Source organism: Megascapheus bottae, chromosome 5 (assembly GCF_031878675.1).
Source record: "Megascapheus bottae isolate mThoBot1 chromosome 5, mThoBot2.hap1, whole genome shotgun sequence".
Taxonomy (NCBI): Eukaryota; Metazoa; Chordata; class Mammalia; order Rodentia; family Geomyidae; genus Megascapheus; species Megascapheus bottae.
This window is the reverse complement of record NC_143513.1, coordinates 80,034,825-80,051,926: the sequence shown is the minus strand read 5'-3', so window position 1 is coordinate 80,051,926 and position 17,102 is coordinate 80,034,825. Positions and strand designations below refer to the sequence as shown.

At 38.1% G+C, this 17,102-nt stretch overlaps 1 protein-coding gene across 1 annotated transcript in view; it reads right to left on the bottom strand.

The window, feature by feature from the left end:
* Cntnap2 (contactin associated protein 2) overlaps positions 1–17,102 on the bottom strand; it is a 1,438,942-nt gene that overhangs the window by 631,075 nt on the left and 790,765 nt on the right. Inside the window, exon 9 of the mRNA XM_090332259.1 lies at positions 12,109–12,258. Within this exon, the coding sequence (XP_090188385.1) occupies positions 12,109–12,258 (150 nt within the window). The remainder of the gene's footprint in view (positions 1–12,108; positions 12,259–17,102) is intronic.

Below are 17,102 nucleotides of genomic sequence, written 5' to 3'. Positions count from 1 at the left end.
TTTTTTATTTCATGATTTTTCTCTTGAAAACTTCATGTAATTTTACCTTAAATCTTAATATCTCTAATGAAAGTAAGACCCAGGAAATGGCAAATGCATAGAATATAAAAATCATTCTAATGATAATTAACTCCAATCATAACTCTAATCACATTTTACTTCTGGGAGCTGTAAAATATAGTACTCTTGGAAAACTTAGGTAGAAAAAAGTGTCAGCTACAGACACTATATTCAATTTCATCATACAATTCCATTCGTCTTCTTTGCCTTTTGTCATATGCGTATAATTGGAAACCAATAACAAAGATATTCCAATCAAAATTCCTTTGAGAATTTGCTATTTAAAAAGCTGTGTCTCAAGCCAGGTGGTGGCTCATGCCTGTAATCCTAGCTACTCAGGGGGCTGAGATCTGAAAATCTCAGTTCAAATCAGCCCAGGAACTACAAAGCCCTGAGACTCTTACCTCCAATTAACCATTAGAAAATAGGAAGTGGGTCTGTGGCTCCAGGGGTAGGGTGGTAGCCTTGAGCTGAAGAGCTCAGGGACAGCATGCCCAGGCCCAGAGTTCAAGCCCCCTGAACCTCCCCACCCCCCGCCAAAAAATGATGTATCTCCTTGGTGTTTTTATAAGGGAAAGAGACAACATTAACATGTACATTTGTCCAGGTATGGTAGATCAAGCCTGTAATCCTAGCTAACTGGGATATGAAGGTATGAAGGATCATAGTTCCAGAACAGTCTGAGCAAAAAAGTTCTCAGGGTTCTATCTCAATTAGTGGGTAGATGCAGCAGCATATATTTGTATTCCCAGCTAGAAGAGACACATAATGGCTGGGTACAGTGGTGTGTTGCTACCTTTCTAGGTATGATAGGAAGCACCAATAGGAGGATCACAGTTCAAGCTGGCATGAGCATAAGTAATAAATAAAATCTTACAATGCTAGCCAATCTAAGTTAAACCAACTGTTAATACAGTACAGACATTGCCATGGTTCTATGCTACAATTTTTGTTATTTCTCATTGCTAAAATTACATAAATTGTGAGCTGTTTAGAGAAAAATTGGTTTTACCATTACTGTTAAACTGGTATTTCAAAGAGATACCTGTTAAACACCAACAGTAATAGATGATGTTAAGCATCATTATTGTAGATGGCAGTTAATTTTCAATGTGTTATTTTAGAGGTAATACATAGTTCATTTCAGCTGTATAGCTGGGCCACGTCTATGGCTTCTCAATAGATCCCAACAGTGGTGAGGCAGAAAGAGCTTTCCAGTGAGATTTGAAAGATTGGGAAACTGAGGAGCTATTAAAGAAACTGATGAGAGAGAGGATTTAAGGTTTGTGATGATATGTCTGTGGATCTTTGGGGGCAGGGGGTCTTGGCCCTATTAACATGAGAGGACCTCACAGCCAATGTCTCCAATCAGTTCAGAAGTGTTTGCACAAGCACTGCTGAGGGGACCCGAAAGTGTGGAAGAGGAGGAAGGAGGAAGTGTGGAAGGAGTAGTGGAGAGGATGGGGAGGGTAGGAAAGGCCCTTTTATCAGGTAGGCTGCATTTCCTGTCATCCACACATGTCAGCTTGACCTCTGCATGTGTGTCCAGAACTCATCAGTTGCCCCATCCACAGAAGTAATAAAAGGTAGCAGTCGTGTTTCTTGGTCTGTAATAGGAGTCTCTACATCTCGCAGAACAACAGCCCGAGAGATTACTTAAACAGACGAATTACCCAGGGGGAAGAGGAGGGAAACTTGAGGAACTCATAGTTCATTTTGTCTTTCTTTCGGATGAGTATATCCTATATACTACATGTATCTATGTTCTGCATCTATGTATATCTATGTGTGTGTCTGTCTGGCTACATCATTTTAGTTTGATTTTTTTTCCCCTGGAGTCCTACAGGAGAGCGACTGGGTTTCCCAAACTGGGTTTATAGCACAAATGTGTGGGATAAATGAGAGTTGAACTGCCTTTTTGTGTGTTTGAGGTGCAGGATGAATCTTGACGACAACAACAATGAAGATGATGATGATGATGATGATGCATGCAAATTATGCCCTACCTTCCCCCCCTAAGAAAGTCCCTTTCTGTAGGAAGTGGAGGCCCAGTTAGCTCAGAGACCCTGGGGCTGGGCAAGAAGGCAGGGATTAAATTCCAGGATCTTATCTGTGTTAATACTAGGAGGTGTGGATTTTCAAAACTTCTAAAAGGTGCTGTGGATGACTGTAGTTTAGCTTGAAGAGAAAAAAAATCACTTTTGAATAGGATGTGTGTTTTTGTTGGATTTTGTTTTGTTTGTTTCTTTTCTTAAGAGTCTATAGGCAAGGAAAGAGAACCATGGAGTTCAAGAAACCCAGGGACCTTTATCAGTGAATTATACTGTTTGTGAAATTTTATAAATAATAACAAAGATCCTCCTAAAACATTTATATTCTTACAGTAACAGGTAAAATTGATGATATTTATATGATGAAAGAGGAAATATGAAATATGTGTCTGAAATGCACATACACACACATACATGCACACACACAAAGTGAATTACATTTCACTGTTCCAACCTTCAAAAGTCCTGTGTTCCCATCGATGTAAATGACCTTTCTTTCCTTCTCTTTCACCCTGCACACACCATCTGCATGGGATATCACTCTTATGGTTCTTTCACTGGCATTTTTCTTCTCTACCTTTTCATGGCATATTCTCCTGCTGTAATACACCTTTCCACTGAAGGAAGACTCTAGACATCTCATTTTAAATGAAAATGCTCAGTGACCCATTGTCCCCTTCCGCACATGTACAACACTATTCTTCACTTCCATTTATTTATGGTTTTTAAAAATCAAAATTTTCACCAGTGTTTATTTGCTGTCTGAACTGACTGTAAAAAGATGATTTTGTCTTCTATTTGGTCACTGTTTCAGCATGAGTAATAAGGTTAGGTTCCCAGAAAATATTTATGAAATGGACTGGGGGTTTGATTCTTGGCTTGACCTTTTAGTTGTACATTATTAGCATGAAGGCTTTTCTAGGTGCCAATGTTTTCCACCAGTAATCTTGCTCAGGTAGCTGTGATCTGAGAATCCCAAAACCAAACCCAGGCAGGAATATCTGTGAAAATTTTACTTTCAATTAACTACCAAAAGGTACACAAAACAAAAATCAGAAGTGAAGCTGTGGCTCAAGTGGTAAAGTGCTAGTCTTGAGCATAAAAATGCAAGGACAGTACCCAGAATCTGAATTCAAGTCCCAGGACTGGCAACAGGCAAAAAAATATATAGAGAGAATCGATTTTATTTGTAGAATCCTACAAAATGATATAGCATGATGTTCTAAGACAGGAATAAAAATGATTCTTATTTGTCTCCACAATAATTGTTTATTGAGTTGGGATTGGGTGGCAGGATCTGACAGTGCCAAATGGGAAAAGACATCGTGTCACTCTTCTGCATGTAATCATTAAATATATCTATAGAAGGTGCCTGGGAATTTATTCCATGAATACATGCATATAAAGCCTATTATTCTTCATACACTTTCAGTACTGATGATACAGCAAACATACAAAATACCAATAGCTGTACTCTCTAAGTACTGTAATTCCTAGAGGGACTCCACAGTAACTAGTGAAGGAAGTGGGATGCTGGCAGGCAAATAAATGCATTGGTGAGGGAGGAAGGAACATGAAATAGAACAAGAAGACCCATGTGTTGAGTTGCAGATGTGTCTGGAGCTTGAAGTAGATAGAGGCAGCTGAGAGCTGGTTAAGTTCCTAAGAGCTCAGAATGCACTAAGAAGAACTAGGAGGAAAAGGAGACAAGCAACAGAATGCCAGCTTGCACAAATAATGAGAGTATCTGGAGGAAAAGAGTCAGAAGGAAGTAGATCATGACTACCCAGGACAAGAACAAATGAGGTCCCACGTGAGTCTGGGGAACATTTCTGCCTGTAGCCACAGCTGTGTTGTCATGTATACTTAGTAAACACACACTGAGCTGTACATGGAAATGAATGTACATGGGGATTTTATCATAGTGAAAATATGAAAAGAGAACAGGAGTTACAAATAACAAAATGATAGAAATTAAAATCAAACAGGACAATAAGCTTTGGAAGACTTGGAGATTATAATTAGGAAACTATTCAAGAAATTGATGGCATTCTTTTATCCTTAAACCAGATAGCTGATTAGATTGCTACTTGATGTGTGAGATTATCCTTGTTAATATAAGTGAGTCTCATCCAATCAGTTGGAACACCTTAAAAGCAAGAACAAAAAATATAAATCCCAAATTAGAGGCTGACCAATGCAGAAATAAGAACAGACGCACCTTAATAACATAATCACAAGAATAATGTCAAATGATAACTTTACCAAAGAAAAGGATCAATGAGATCAGAATCCATTGAGCTCTATGAAGACAGGGATTTCATCTCACTTTTGATCTTTCTATATCACCACCACTAAAATAACTGAGCTGTATGAGGATCCCTTTTGGGAGATAAATGAGTAAAAGTGGATCTCAGTCCTATAATAGAAAAGTTCAATGGAGAGATGAAACATCAAAGAATATCTGGAAGCAAAATATGAGGACTTGGCAAAGGAAGCTTATAAGAAGAGACAAAGAAATGATTGATTGTTATTTCAACTAGCAAAAAAAATAAAATTGAACATTGATTTAATTACAGTCAGAGTTTAAGGATTTCAGTTCTCCAGGTAGTGACCATATTTGTTTTCTTTTGAAGGCATTTCTTATGAGACCCTTTCATGCCCAGCACAAAAACCTGTCTAGCATTTAAGTGAGACATGTGAAGAAATGTCTTACTGCCAGGAAAAAATGCACACATACATCCATGAGGGACCAGAGATATTCTTTTTAGCTCGGCTTGTTGCCATTTAATGTGGACAGTCCTCTGGGGAAAGTTGTCATAGTTTGATGACTTGAAGCTCATGTTCCATTGTTCAGTACATGTATGCAGAAAATATTCCAATGTGCTGTAGTATGCCTCCAGGATGGCTTGGTTTACTCTTTGGTTATTGGGAAAGGATGCTATATGTTAAAAAGAAGTTAGGGAGACTACCAGAGCAGTTTATAGGATTCATGGGATTACCTAATTCCTAGAAGTCTTATCTTCAAGTAGCTTCTCATTATGGAAAATCAGATTCAAATGTGCAACTCTTTTGTTCCTGAAAATTTTCCTATCAGCCAAAGCAATGAAGACAGATTGTATTTCTATGTCCTTAGACCTGTCTCCTCCCTCTGCTTGCTAAGTCAAAGGCAGCTGTGAGCTCTTCTCTTCTCACTCCAAATATCCATGTCTTATACATAACTTTGCTTCCTAGCCAAGTACATTTTCTGTGTTTGTATTACACACAAAGTTTCTAGAATTTATGAGTTCTCAGATGTGTCTGGGTATGGAATTTAAAAAAATTAATGTATTGATTTCCTTGCAATTCTATACCAATTCTTCCTTAGAGGTCACAAAATTGTACTCAGAATTTTGGCCAATAATGTTTGTATACACTTCAATTTGCATCATCCTTGAAGTTTGCTGTGGTTGTTTTCTGCTTGTAGGCCACTGCTCTGTAGTTACTCACATAGCCTCAAATTTCTATTTCATGTTTGAATCCTGAAAAATCCATCTTTGAAAATTGGTAGAAAAAAGTTAGAAATCTGAATCTCCTTTAAGAAATACGGTAGCTTTTTAATTGGAGTGAAGAAAAAAATAGCATATTCCCATATTGTAGGCAGGTTTGCATCTTCCAGAAAGATAAATTGGCATCTCTAGGAAATGAGGTTCTTGTAGAAATATTCAAAGGAAAAAGAAGAGTTGATGATGCTCAGAGTGGTCCCTGACAGTTCTTGTCAGAAAAGGAAAATTTGGACACAAAGACTCAGGATAGACGCTTGAAGATAGAAGCAACAGACCCATCAGCCAAGGATTTTTCACTACTGCCAGTAGTAGTTCCATGAGTCAAATGATTTTCCTCAGAGTTTTCAGATAGAACATAGTCTTCCTAAACGTTGAAAAATAGATTTCTATTGTCTTAAGCCACTTAGTTTAGATACATTGTGTCAGCTGTAGAAAATGAATGCAAACTTCCCAGAAGTTAGTTTACGATTCCATTTTCAGATCACTGAAAAGTTATATCCCCTTACACATCACATCATTTGATTAAAAAAAACCACATTTCTAGCATTTTTTCTTTTGGCAGGCAGCTGAAAGAGCTAGCAAGCCAATTTCCAAACAGTAGTTTTCCTTGGGTGCAACTCTAGATAAGCTGGCCCTTCAGAAGCATGAGCAGCGTGTCCACAGTGAACTCTGTAAGAGTCCAGAAATCTTGTGGGGATGGACTAGTCATTTCAGGGTTTCCGAGAATCCATTTGGAAGCCTGGAATGGAACCTTGTAAGGTCTGCAAGAGCTGAAGTAATGGGCCTAATAGCTTTGATAGAGACCTACTGGCATAGATTTAAAGGAACTACTGTCTATTTCATGCTGATCCATTTGGATACTTAAGTTCATGCTCTAACTGTAACAACTGAGAGGCTGTTTTTATAGAATCTATGTTGGTGTTTTTCATATCTTGAAAGCTTAACCTCAGTGGGATGGTATTAAAAAGGTAGAACTTTTGAGTGATAATTGGGTCTCAAGAGTAGAGCCTTCACAATAGAATTAGCATCCTTTATGAGCAGATTTGAGGGTACTTGTATTCTTTTTTTTCCTTCTCCCTCTCTCTTTTTCCTTCCTGCTACACTGTACAGCCTGAGGACACAAGGAAAACACAGCTGCCTGAAAATGACCAAGAATACCCTCAACAGACACTTGATCTGAGATTTCTATCTCTCAGAACTGTACAGCTTAAGTTTCTGTGGTGTTGTGCAGGGGGTCATGGCTCTACCAATCTTGCATTTGCCTGATTTGTTGTACAGGGGGTCATGGCTCTACCAGTCTTGCATTTGCCTGATTTGTTGTACAGGGGCCATGCTCTACCAATCTTGCATTTGCCTGATTTGTTGTACAGGGGCCATGCTCTACCAATCTCGCTTTTGCCTGCTGACACATGCAGATCAGCCTCCAGTGTTCTCATTTCTCTTACCACTTCCTCCTGCCTCAGAAACATCTTCCTCTTCTCTCCAAGTTCCCTTTCAATAAAATCAACTTGGGAGCTTTTGCACTACGGCTTTATTTTTCCTTTGAATTAAAACCTCAGGATGTTTATAATTGCAGCCTAATTAAGTTTGAGAAACTTAAAAACCCTTATCTTCTTACAACCTCAATTTTATATTTAAAGGTCTGGTACTACATAGTTGGTCAATACATGCATATCATTCTGCAATTGATTATTGTCTGAATGATTAGTATAACTTTTGAGAAAGAATAAGCCTAAGTTCAACAAAATAAGCATCAAGAAATGAGAACTTGCAATGGTGGAGGAGGGGGGATGAAAAGAGGTAGACAATGAAGGGGGGTGGGTGGGGAGAATGCAGTCAAGAAATCTTTTTATCTACCACAAAATTAAGAAATATAAGGGAAGGGGTAGGTTGAAGGGGGATGATATCTTTGAAGGGTGACATGGACCAAGATGCACTATATTCATACACAGCTTTGTTAAATAACACCTCCCTTGTGCAACTACTTCAAGACAAATTTTCAAAATAGTAATGAAGTTCTGGCTAAAGGACTTGCAGTTGAGAGACAGTGACTATATTTAAAGGCAATTACAAACACTTTGGCTGAAGAAGCAACTGAAATGATTAATCTCTTTCCCGTTCTCCACATTCCTCAGCTATAACCAAGTGAAGGAGTCTTTTGTGCTAACCATCTGAGCAAGAGTGTTGATAAAAATAACTGAGTCCCATTCTGGGATTCCCAGGGAAGAACAGGAAAGGCAACATGGCATGGTGGAAGTCATGAGCTTGCAGCTGTAAAGGGACAATCAGGAATTTACTTCCATCCAGATGAAGCCTGAGACACATTATAGGCTGTACAAAAAAAGAACAAGACTTCTTAAGGCTTTCAGAGCTCAGGGAGCAAATGTCTCTCTCTCTCTCTCTCTCTCTCTCTCTCTCTCTCTCTCTCTCTCTCTCTCTCTCTCTCTCTCTTTCTCTCTCTCTCTTTCTTCCTTTATTTTTTCTTCCTCCACCTTTTTTTTAGAGACTAACAAAATAAAGCTACTTCAGAGCAATGCAAAAGTTAATAAGATGCCTTTAGATGCATAATAGTTAAAAAGCCAGACTGGAAAAATGGATCCTAAAAACTTGCTGAGAATGATCTGGGATGGGGAGAGAGGAGGGAGAATCACAGGGATGATGCTTATTAAGTCCTAGGTGTGGATAAATGGACAGATTAATATTAACCTCCCTGAAAAAACTAATTGGATGCTGAGCTGGAAATGTACTTAGCAGTTAGTAACTGCTGGAATCAAACTCTGTGTTTTGGAGGGCATGCTATGCAGTGCTCATCAGAACATATTATACTGTCTTAGCTATTTTTAAATAGCATCCTTTTCCTTTTGTTGCCATTTAATAGTAGGTCAACTAAGATAAATGCCAAAAGGATCAATCAATTGTGTAGGCAAACTAGTACAAACTAGGCATGCACAATTCTAAAGCTTAGTTTTCAGACAAAGTTGATTGTTTCTGCTCCACTGGTCTTTCTGGGATCACGAGAACATCTGCAGATGACTTGTTTTTCAGGACAGACAGTGTGGAGTTGTAAGGCAGCTCACACTCTAATCAGGAACACAGGGAGCAGTTTTGGAAATCTCAGGATTCAGCCAGCTGTGTGTTCAGGCATTCAGTAATGAATGTAATTTAGCAAGGAAACACGACACTGACTTTAAGCATGGCAAAATCTCAGCTCAATGCTCTGACTTGCTGCATCTTGGATCAAGGGTTCTCTTGGAGCGGTGACTCTGAATAGTGTGATACACCTACCCTCAGAACACTTGTCAGGAAAGAAGAGGCCTCTCTTATCAGCAAATTCCAGATACAAGGTCTGCAAGTAATTCCAACTTCAGAACCCCTTACCAAGTGCAGAACATACCTCTCTGGGTCCTCAGATCATCTTCAATCCAAATTGGGTTGTCTCTAAAAGATAGGTGCTTAATATACTTAACAGCACGATTGAGGGCTCCTTTCCACCACTTATATAATGCTTATATTAGTTGCCAATCCATTCATTTCATGGAAGATAATCCAGTTGGACATTCAATGAGTTGATTAGATGAATAAAGAGCAAACATAGCTAGCGTAGCCATTTTAGGGATGAGTGTGATAATTCTGGTTTAATACCACAACCTCCTCCTTACATGCAGCAAAACTGTAGGAAGGCAGCCAATCTTCCGGCAAAAAAAAAAAAATTTCTAGACTGATGCTATCTTTCAAAAAGAATCGAAATCTGGATAAGGAGCGAAAGCTGACCCATGTAGTCCTGTTGTTCAGATCATTAATGACACAAATCATATGAAATTCAGAATTTTCTCTGTATCTTGTATCCTAACGTTCTACCCTAACGACAGAATTTGAAGTGCACTGTGTTCCTTTGTGATGGGTAAGCACTTTGAGGATTTAGAAATGAGGGTCGCATCCAAAACGATCATGATCATTTGTTGACACACATCCGAAAGGCAGGCCAAAGACCTAAACAGAAGTCAATAGCCTCCTGACTGCTATATTTGAAAACTAACATCTGTAAAACAATCATACAGAGCACACCCTAAGCCCTTGGAGTCAATCAACTCCATGCTACAAGTGTGTGGTAACAGCTATTTGTTCATCCGTCTAGATCAAGAGGACAGCAGCTGCCTTAGGGCTCCAGTGAGCTCACCCATGGCCAGCGATATTTGGTCAAGAGATGAGTAGAGAATGTCAACTGCCATCCAACTGACAACTGTGATCGATTCATGGTGAAAAAAATGAGAACTCCCAGCTAAAACGCCGGCATGTTGAACATGCTTTTGGAATAAATGAGTTTGACTATTGAGAATTTTTCCCCTTTCTCCTTGTTTTTATCTGCCCAGGTCCATTCACTCAGAGGACACCTTTCCTGACTTCCACCTACTCATCAAACATTTACCGAGAATCATGTCATCTTAGGCTCCAACAAAGATCATACCTCAGGACTTTTGTGTCTGTGTTTTCTCTAAGAAATGTCTGTGATAGAACGAGTCAGAGATGGAGAGGAGACAGTCTCGGTGGCTCCCAGAGTCAGTGAAGTGCTCAGGGATTCTGTTTCCTCTAGTCAATTTGGAATAAAATGCTTATCTTTCCTATTACAGAACTGGATAATTCACTCATGAATATTTATCAGTCATCGCTTACATTCCAGGAATCTTTCCTAGGACCTTGGGGTATAAAGTAGGAAACAAGACAGAGTAATTGTGCTTATGTAAGCTTACTCTCATAACAAGAAAGGACCAAGATGCACATTGTATTATATACATATAGATTTATACAAACAAGTAGATCTAGGAGTATTTTCAGAGGCAAATACATGTACATATACATTGAAAATGTTTAAACCAAAGGTTTTTTCTAAGGTTGTGATAGACATTGCATGATTTTCAATAAGATGATAATTGAATAGAAAGGTGTACTGAATAAAACCACTTACATATCTCCATGTTGCATTTGTAATATAAAAATAAATTTTTGGCAAGATGCATTTTTCCACTAAGAAATTAGACCAAGTTGTTGATACCACACTCATTTACCCCAAATAGAATTTACAGGGAGTCCTCTTTACTATCCATGTCATTAATTAATGACCACGATATTAGTGACAACATCCCTTCTGATATAAGGTCACCTGTGGTAGGCAGATGATTCAATGAAGACTATTCATCCCTGGCTCCTGGCATTACACTAGGGTGTAATACATTCTTTGAGGTGTGGGCTAGATTTAATGAATCACTTCTATGTTTCCTTCTCTCTCCATTCCCTCTCTTATTGTGCTTACCAAAAAAAGAGGCTGCAGAAATAGATCACCTAAAAGAGAATTGAGGAATCCAGCCATCAGCTGGCCCCAAATATCCATAGACTGGGGCAATTTCTATCTCTGTAACAAAGAAGCCTGAGATACCTCCACAGAAGAGAAGAGGTTGACTTTGGCTCAAAACTTCAGAATTTCCAGACAACATCCAGGCAGAGCAATAACTTTGAGGCCTCTGTAGTGATGGGTGTGGGACTATGGGGATGGTTCTTGATAGCAGTAACAAGGAGCCTGTGATGGGAAGACACTGCTCATCTCATGAGGTCAGGAAACAAAGGAGAGAAAGCCAGAGTCTCACAGTCCTCTTTAAGGACACACCACAGTGGCCTAAGCACCCTTCACAGGGCTCAATCTCCTAATCATTCATTTCCTGTACCACCCTGCTCACCAAATCTTTAACATCTTGGCCTTCTAGAATACTTGAATGCCCAGCCTAGGGCCAGGCAGGTGAACTTTGTCAAAAGTATCACCTCTAATCATTTCCTGTCTTCAACAACATAGCCACAACCAACATACTGATGCAACCTCACGAAAGACCCAGAGTTACAGTCACAGAGCTGAGCCACACCTCAATTTCTCATTTAGACAAATTCTGAAATAGATGTTTGCTATTCTAAGCAATTGCAGTCTGGGATAATTCATTTTTATAAAAGAATGAGATCAGTATAGAGTCCAACTAAATTCAAAACTCTCATACCTTAGAGTTTTAAGACTTGGACTGGCAGAACATCATATTGATATCATTAAGTATGAAGAAACAAATTTTCAGCAGAATCACACTTTGATTGCTTGTTTTAGCCTGCGATCTACTGAGTTAGTTATATTTAAGTAGTTAATCATACTCAAATTTCCCAGAAATTTTCTTGAGGTCTGGGTGCTGTCCTGGAGCTCTTTGCTCAAGGTTAACACTGTACTACTTTGAGCCACAGTGCGACTGTTGGTTTTTGAGTGGTTAATTGGAGTCTCACAGGGACTTTACTGGCTTTTATCCACAATCTTCAGATCATCACATCTCAGCCTCCTAAGTAGCTAGGATTACAGGTATGAGTCACCGGCTCCCATTTCTTATTCTTTAAGAGGAGTTTTAGTTAACCAACAATGACATTCTTACCTCCAAAAAAGTACTTCTCTCCAGTTTTCACCTGCAGAGGACTATTTGTTCTGACAGCTGATGCTTCATCACCATCGATGGTGAGAGCAGCAAAGTTTTCTTTGGCCAGGAAACGAACCTCATGCCACTGGCCATCGTTCAATCCAGACCCTGGTGGGGACAAAATGGAAGTCAGCTTCTTTCCTTATAATGCTTCAGCAAGGTGCAACTTAAAATAATGGTATCAGTTGACATGAATGTATTCTATTCACGAAAGGCAAAGGGATGTTTGGATATATGAATATAAGCTGGAGGAATTAGAATAAATTATTACCTCCTTTACTTGTGTGAGACACTTCAAATGTACTCTCAGCTATAGTGGACTACACAAGATATTAATTATTATTGATTTCAGTCACCCAGGGACTCCTGGTAAAATGACAAATAGTTTTCACTGGACAATAGGAATATACTTTTTTTGTGTGATATCAGCACTTGAGCCCAATCCTCACACTACCTTGTTTGCCTGATTGGCTGATCCTCTATCACTTGAGCCATGCTTCTAGCTTTTTGATGGTAACTAGAGAGAGTCTCTTAGACTTTTCAGCCCTGGCTGACTTTCACCTCAGTCCCCTGTCTTCTATCTCAAAAAGCTTGGATTACAGGCAAGCGTAACTACTAGCACTTGACAATGAGCACACATTTTAATAGTAACAGAGTTTGTGGTTTAGAAGTAAAAACCAAATGTTTTCACCAAGGACAATGCAGTGCTTCTTATAAATTATATTAGCTTATGTTTCTTTCATATCATAACTGGCTCTGTCTTCCATGGGACTGAATATAGCCAACCAGATAGAAAACAGAGTTAGAATGATATTGGGGTATTTGGGAAAAAGTATGCCTTGAATGAAGTCATTTTGGAAGTGATGATGAACTATTTTAACAACTTATTTTGTGGTTAGATTTCCTAGATCCCACTCTGATATAAGAAAATATTTTTATAGTTGTTAATGTAATATCTCTCTTGATTTATAAAACATTGTTATTATTATTGTTACTATTATTTGGGGAGTCTAGTTACTTTCAGTAGTCACATCTGGAAAGTTCAGTTTATAGAAATTTAATACTACCAAAAACTTGAGAATATGTGTAGTCATATATGCTTACTAACACACTAATGATCATTGGATATAGTATGACAATTATCTGATCATTTATAAAGAAGACATCACTATAGCAATGTAAGTTTTCATTCAACAATAAAAATCAACAAAATAAACCAATGGTATTCTCTTTTCCCAATCAAACTTCAGTTTCCTAGCATGAGTTAATAGTTCAAAGGTTTTGTGAGTTTGTATTTAATTTATAAAGAATGATTAGAAAATTAAGATACAAATGAAGGAGATGTAATTAAAACTAAATATCTGGAAAGAATTTAGAAAATACTAAAAGAGAGAGAAACTCAGGAGAGCAAAAAGTGACCTTGATTTGACTTTGCTAAACCCATGCTGTGGTAAAGGCCAAAATGGGTTTTATTCCAGTCTGCTCCAGAGTTAAAATGTGAGTTCCAATCTAGAACCCATAGATGGAAGTACCTCGAAGATACCTATGAATTCCACGCATAATAGAGAGCATTAGCAAATAAGACCACTTAAAAATAGAACTAGAGTAAATGAGTGACTCTCAGATGAAGAACGTAAACTCCTAAATACTCCCACCAGGTATCTACAAAATCATAGTTGTTGAACTAAATCCAGCTTTGAGTCATTCCATTTTGTATGAACTGAGAAGTGAAAATGGTTTTTACAAGACTTAGAAAAAATCCTATTAAGTGAAGTAAGCCAGCCTCAAAGGAACTTAGGCTCAGTAGTTTCCCTCATTTGTCATAATCAGTAGAAACCTTGGGCTCTCCTAGGAGAGATCTGCAATAGAGCAAAATCTTGATACATAAGGCCATATAGTATGAAGCTAATTGAAAGGACCTCCAGGATATTGAAATAAAAGCCATATAACGAATGATTGTTGTCCTTAATCTACTATGTTATCTCTCATCTCCTTTGCTGTTCCTTGGGTATCTCATATTGTTACAGCATCTCACTTTGTTATCTGATACATTGAATTTATTTGTATTTGGTTATTTGAAATTTGATAGGAAGGGGGGAAAACCAAGACGGGGGTGGGGGGGAATGGGGGGGTGGGGAGAGGGTAATGGGTACCAATACATGTGAAAGGGTATTAATGTAAGTGAATTAATGCACCTTCTATCTGGCAAATATCATGTAACCCTTTTATTAATTACAATAAAAAATATATTAAAAAGAAAATGGTTTTTACACTTCTAAATGATGGAAAAGAAGCAAAAAAGAATCATTGTTTAGTGAACTGTAAAAATGTCCATAGAAGGCTTTATGGAAACAGCCAAGCTCATTTATCTGCACACATTCTACCAGGTATAGTACAAAAAGTCAAATAGTTTTCTTGGAGATCCAATGGTCACAAAATCCTAGACTCTGACTAAGTGGTTCTTTTCAGAAAAAGCATTAACAAATTATTGGTGTACTATGGAATTATTTATACAAATAATTTCTCCTAGGACATTTCTTTAGCACTTTCAAGTTTTAATGTACAATGTTGAACACGTTTTGTTTATTGATTGATTGATTGATTTTATTATTTTTAAGGAGCTGTACAAATGAGCTGCCATTGAACAAAGCAGCTTATGAATACCATTCATCACAATCAATGCCATCTCTTTCAACATTCTCACCCATTTCTCCCCTATCCACCCCCACTCCATTCTCTCTTGACTGCATTCTACCCTATTTTCTTCATTGGTTTAATGAAGGACAATCTCCCTTCTCCCTCGTCCAAACCAAGAAAGCTTCAACATTCCATTTCACACATGTAGGTAAATTATTTTGCCCTTATTTAGCTTCTCTCACCCTCTCAGCTTGTCCTCACCACTCTCCTTAGTATCTCTGTACACCTAGCAGGACCTGTCTTAGCATTTCTGTTGGTATATGTCAGTTGTTCAGAAAGGTAGCATCAGTCTTTCACACATGCGTACATAGTACTTTAACCAGAGTGAACACCCAAACTCTTGCTTTCCAACCCTGTTTCTCTGCTATTCACAGCATTTCCATTTCAACAGCTTTCTGTTGCTTCTCAACTTTTTAACAGCACTGACTAAAGGCACCATGATGAGTGAGAGGCATCCTGCAAGCCATCTGGTCTACCTTCTGTGAATTGTCTGTGTGGCTTTCTTTCCTTTATTCAGGTCTCCGTAAATGTCATTTTATCAGAGAAGTTATTCCTAACCATCTCATGTGAAATAGTGTTTTCCTCTCTCCTCTGACCACATTCCTTGTACATCTTTTGTTTTTTTTCTCATAAAAACTCTTATAGAAACCCAGTTGACTGGTTTCTTTCTCTCTTATACCACATGATGATAAGCCCTCTGAGGCCAGAAATTTTGTCTTCCCAACACCTCACATTGCAGACAGTTCCTGGTATATTGAGTGTATGACAAAGTGAACGAGTCCAATTGACGGCTATGCAGAAGGATGCTGGTATTTTTTTTTGAGGGTCAGGGATGGCCAGGTTGATGTTAGAATACCAGAACAGCTTAGAAGGACAGTGCTGAAATTTCTGAACATGGTTTCAGTGCTAGAGTGGTCAGATGCAATGGGATTGACTTTCAGGCTCAGAAACAAGTCCAGTCCATCAAATTTTATTCTTGTTAAGTTTAGTTTAAGGCCATCAGATCTTTCTGCAAATCAGTCTCTCCTTAAACATATTCACAACTGTTGTTCCTTCATTGTTGAGTTGCTGGTGAGACAAATTCTCTCTGGCCATTACAAGTAAGCACATGACCACGATGTGGGATGCTGATCTGCCTAGAGATGCCAGGGATGTGAGGGACCATAATTCCCAGAGAGAGTGAATCCATTTGTCCAATGTAGAGAACCCTGTACTGAAGAACCTTTCTGATGGCTTTCTGCCTTTTCTGTCCTCACCTGCGCCTACTGGACTAAAGTAAACTTAAATGTATGTTCTATAACACCTATATTTGGATTTTCTGTTGGTACTTATGGCATATCTTGTAAGACAGATCCTCACAGCAGTGTTGAAGTGCTTTGATTTTGGTCCACATATTCTTTTGTGTGACAAGAATAGCTTCACTAAGTTATTTAATCTCATTTATTAAAAATTTTCCTATCTATGCAAAAATTGTCAAATAATTATTTCATTCTTTCCTTTCTCGCCTTTCCAGTATGCAAGAAGAACAATGCATGTAAAATTCTCTGTACTGTAAAATTATTATGCAAATGAAATCTTACTCTTAAATTAAAATCAGTTAGCTGTCAGATAAGAAATAGTGTATTCTGAAATATTTCCTTCTCCAGGGGTCCCTTTGGGGTTTCCTACACAATTGATGCATCAAAGAAGTTATTTTCACTATGGCGTTTCCCTTTAATCTACAAAGCTGGATTTATTGTTGATTAACTCCAGGATCACATGCTTTGGTTTTGGTTTTGGGTTTCTGAAATAACAGTTTTGCAACCTGGATCTCAAGGACATCAATAATACAAATGTTCAATTCTCAATTCTGAAATACAATATTCAAGAGTCATGCATACGAAAGGCCTAACATAAAGTATTTTCAGCTGTTCTAAGTAGTAGAGCAGAAAGCTTTACAGAAAATGCCTGAGAAAATTTCTGCTTCATCACAAAATTGATTTACACAGGGAACATCAATTACTGTTATTGTTCATGGCAAATGGTCTATTATTCTAATCAGATTAAAATTAAAAGGGTAGTCTACTTTTCTGTAGAAACTTAATTACTAGAGAAATTGGACTGTAGATTAACAGAGTCTTGTTGACAGTCACCTCTGCCACATCTGAGCATAAACTGTGATTTCTGTTCACTTCGATTCCAACTATTATTTTGAATATTTAATGTTAATCATCAATTGATACACTTCAGCAATCCACAGTAGAAATAGGCCTCCA